General features: G+C 42.1%; 1 gene segment (V, D, J or C); it reads right to left on the reverse strand.

Moving 5' to 3' along the window:
- Positions 1–541: 541 nt before the first annotated feature.
- On the reverse strand, positions 542–1,075 carry LOC114615756 (the record flags this gene model as incomplete). The annotated part of the segment is given in 2 exon segments: positions 542–852; positions 991–1,075. Coding segments are annotated over 2 exon segments (357 nt in total), but the record flags the coding sequence as incomplete, so codon positions are not given.
- Positions 1,076–3,547: the final 2,472 nt, after the last annotated feature.

Genomic DNA, 3,547 nt, shown 5'->3' on the forward strand with positions numbered 1-3,547 from the left:
TTGAAATGTTAGTGTGTAGATTGATCGAAGACATCTTATCTCAACATGTATACACAGTCACACACACACACACACACATACACAGAAACCCACAGACACATACATTCACTCATACTAACACACTGAACATGAGAGAAAGAGAGACAGAAAAGGCAGAAGGAACCAAGGAGAGAGAGTGAGCGAGAGAGGGAGAGCTAGCTAGACAGAGAATGCAACAGAGAGAGAGACACTAACACAGGAAGAAAGACATCGAAAAGAGAGAAATATAACAAATAAATGAAAAGCACATATAACACAGGAAAACAGAAAGATGAATAAACATATGTACATTTCAGATATTACCACACACTATACTTGTAGAAAGAATACTTTTATAGAGGAATCTCAGAGACAGAGGATTCCAGCTTTCTGTTCCCTTCAGGACCTCCTGAACAGGATAGAACTCTTGTTAGTTTGATCTCTCTGTGTTTTCATCGCCCCCTGCTGGTTCTGAGTGCCCTGCAGGAGGTTTGTGTTTGAGGTCTCAGTAACATTCACTCACTGTGTCTCTTGCACAGTAATACATGGCCGTGTCCTCAGACTTCAGATTGCTCATCTGCAGGTATAGCATGTTCTTTGCATTGTCTCTTGAGATGGTGAATCGGCCTTTCAAGGTGTCTGGATAGTAGGTAGTACCGCCACTACTACTAATGGTGGCAACCCATTCGAGACCCTTCTCTGGAGCCTGGCGAACCCAGGCCATAGGATAGTTACTGAAAATGAATCCAGAGGCTGCACAGGAGAGTTTCATGGACTTTCCAGGCTGCACTAAGTCTCCCCCAGACTCCACCAGCTTCACTTCACACTGGACACCTGTAAACAGACAATGTTGGTCAGAAAACTGTCACTAACAAAACTAAACAAAGAAACAACACATAACAAAACTAAACAAAGAAACAACACATTTTTTTCTATTTCTCACGTGTACTGAATCTTAGTTCTACAAATTACCTTTGAAAATAAGGACCAGGAAAACACAGCTGAGCTTGAAGTACATGGTGATAAGTCTATGTTTACTGCTGATCAGGTCTAGGCTCTCCTGCCAGAGCTTCAGGGTAAGGGCAGGGCTGGTTTTCATAGGCACAGAGAAGCCTCATTTGCATGCCTTCCTGCTCTAGTGTGCTCTGGAGTTGGGCTTGGGTCTGAGCCAGTCTTCATAACAGATATAAGACACCAAAGATATCTCTGTTAGTTACAGAGTTTGACAAATTATGGCAGTTTAATACTCAATTTGTTTTTTGGGTAAGATTACACCAGACTTCATTTAGTTCCCCTTTGTGCATGTGCACAGAACATGCTTTGTTCCCACACTCTAATTTCTTAGTATCAATGTGTAATTAAACAGAACCACACATAATAGTATTTCTAGGTATGTGCTTAGTCTTTCCCACTGTCTGGGGTGCTCATTGCTTTCCTTAATATGGGTCTTGGACAGGGTTACAACTGCAAGTTTATGGTAGCAGAACTCATTCTTTTTAGGGAATTTTTTTTGGATGTTTTATTTACATTTCATATGTTGTTCCCTTACCCCATCCCCCACCTACACAGGATCCCCCTTCCCCTTACCCCTCCTCCTGCTTCACTGCAGATGTACCCCTACCTACCCCCCCCCCCACTCCCACCTTCCCACCCTCCAATTCCCACCCCCTGGGGCATCCAGCCTTCATGAGACCAAGGATCTCTTCTCCGACCTATGCCCAGCAGGGCCCTCCGCTCTTACATATACAGCTGAAGCCATGGATCCCTCCCTAAGTGCTCACAGGCTGGTGGTTTAGACCCTGGGAGCTCTGGTTGGTTGGTATTGTTGCTCTCCTCATGGGGCCACAAACCCTTTCAGCTCCAATGGTCTTCACTCTAACTCCTCCATTGGGAACCCCATGATCAGTTCAATGGCTAGTTGTGAGCATCTGCCTCTGAATATGTCAGACTCTTGCAGACCTCTGAGGAGACATCTATATCAGGCTCTTGTCCTCAGGGCTTATTAAGGTTCCCAAGACACTCCAGGTCCCTGTCTATCTACCACTGAGAATTTGCTATAATTTTCTCTGAAGCCAATTCAGATGCTTTGCATCCTAATGTTCTCCATCTATTACTTTTAAGTTCTCCACAGTTTTCTTTTTGCATCTATGCTCCAGGTGACTGCCTTTATGTTTTCTTCGGCTAGCTTTCACTTTCCCTAATTAATAAAATTAGTGCAAACTGGGTTTATAATTAACTTTTAGGATGATTTTTTTTCTTATTTATCCAATTCTCTGGTTTCCATCCTCTTCTTCCCCTTCCTCTCTCCAGACCTCACCTCTGTTTTCACATCATCGATATTCCCTTGTTCTTGATCCTTCTTTCTCCACACTTAAGATGTGTCTTCTACTCAGGATTTCACTTCTAGGTCCAAAAGCTACAAAACAGAAGCCAGAGCTCCTGATGCACATGAATGTTCTGTTCATGACAGAAACAGGCATTGTCTGTCCTTTCAAGTCTTTGTTATATTGTTTGACATGACATTTCCCAGTTCCATCTAGTCTCAACAGGACTAGGAATACACATTTCCCACTGAGGTCCACCTGGCAGTCCAGATTAAAAAAAGGATCCAATAGCAGTGAGTCAGTATTGAGACAGCTCCTCTTCAACTGTTAGAATACACACATTAAGACTAAGCTGCACAAGTGCTACAACTGTGTGGATCTAGGTGCAGCTCCTGCATGCTTCTGTTTGGTGTACAAGGCTATGTGATCCCCCATGTTCCCAGGTTATTTGACTCTGTGGGTTTTCATGTGGTGTCCTTGACCTCTGTCTGCTCTTTCCTATGCCCCACTGTTCCACAAAACTCTGTGGGCTCAGCCTGATGTTTGGCTGTCTATATCTGCATCCACCTCCATCTGCTTTCTGGACGATCTCTCAGGGGAGAGTTATGCTAGGTTCCTGTCTGTAAGCATAGCAGAGTATCATTAGTAGTGTCAGGGGATAGTTCTCTTACATGGGATGTGTCTTAATATGGGGCAATCATTGTTTGTTTGTTCCCTCTGTCTCTGCTCCATCTTTGTCTCTACATGTTTAGTCAAGACAAATTTGGGGTTGAAGGTTTTATGAGTGGACTCCTGTCTCCTCTGCCTTCTCTAGAAAACTCATTTATTGAAGATGCTTTCTTTTTTTCCATTGTACATTTTTGGCTTCTTTGTCAAAGATCTAGTGTCAGAAGTGTGTGGTTTTATTTCTTGGTTTTTAATACTATTCCATTGATCTACATGTCTGTCTCTGTACCAATACCATGCATTTTTATCACTATTGCTCTGTATTATAGCTTGAGGTCAGGGATAGTGATTCATTCAGATTTTTTTATTGTTAATAGTTGTTTTCACTATTTTGTTTTTTGTGTTTATTTTTGTTATTTTTTTGTTTTTCTTTTTTCTTTTTTTTTCCTGTTTTGCTTTTCCAGATGAATTTAGGAACTGGCCAGGAAAGAAGGAAAGAAAGAAAGAAAGAAAGAAAGAAAGAAAGAAAGAAAGAAAGA

This window comes from Grammomys surdaster, unplaced genomic scaffold (assembly GCF_004785775.1).
Source record: "Grammomys surdaster isolate TR1022 unplaced genomic scaffold, NIH_TR_1.0 139489, whole genome shotgun sequence".
NCBI lineage: Eukaryota > Metazoa > Chordata > Mammalia > Rodentia > Muridae > Grammomys > Grammomys surdaster.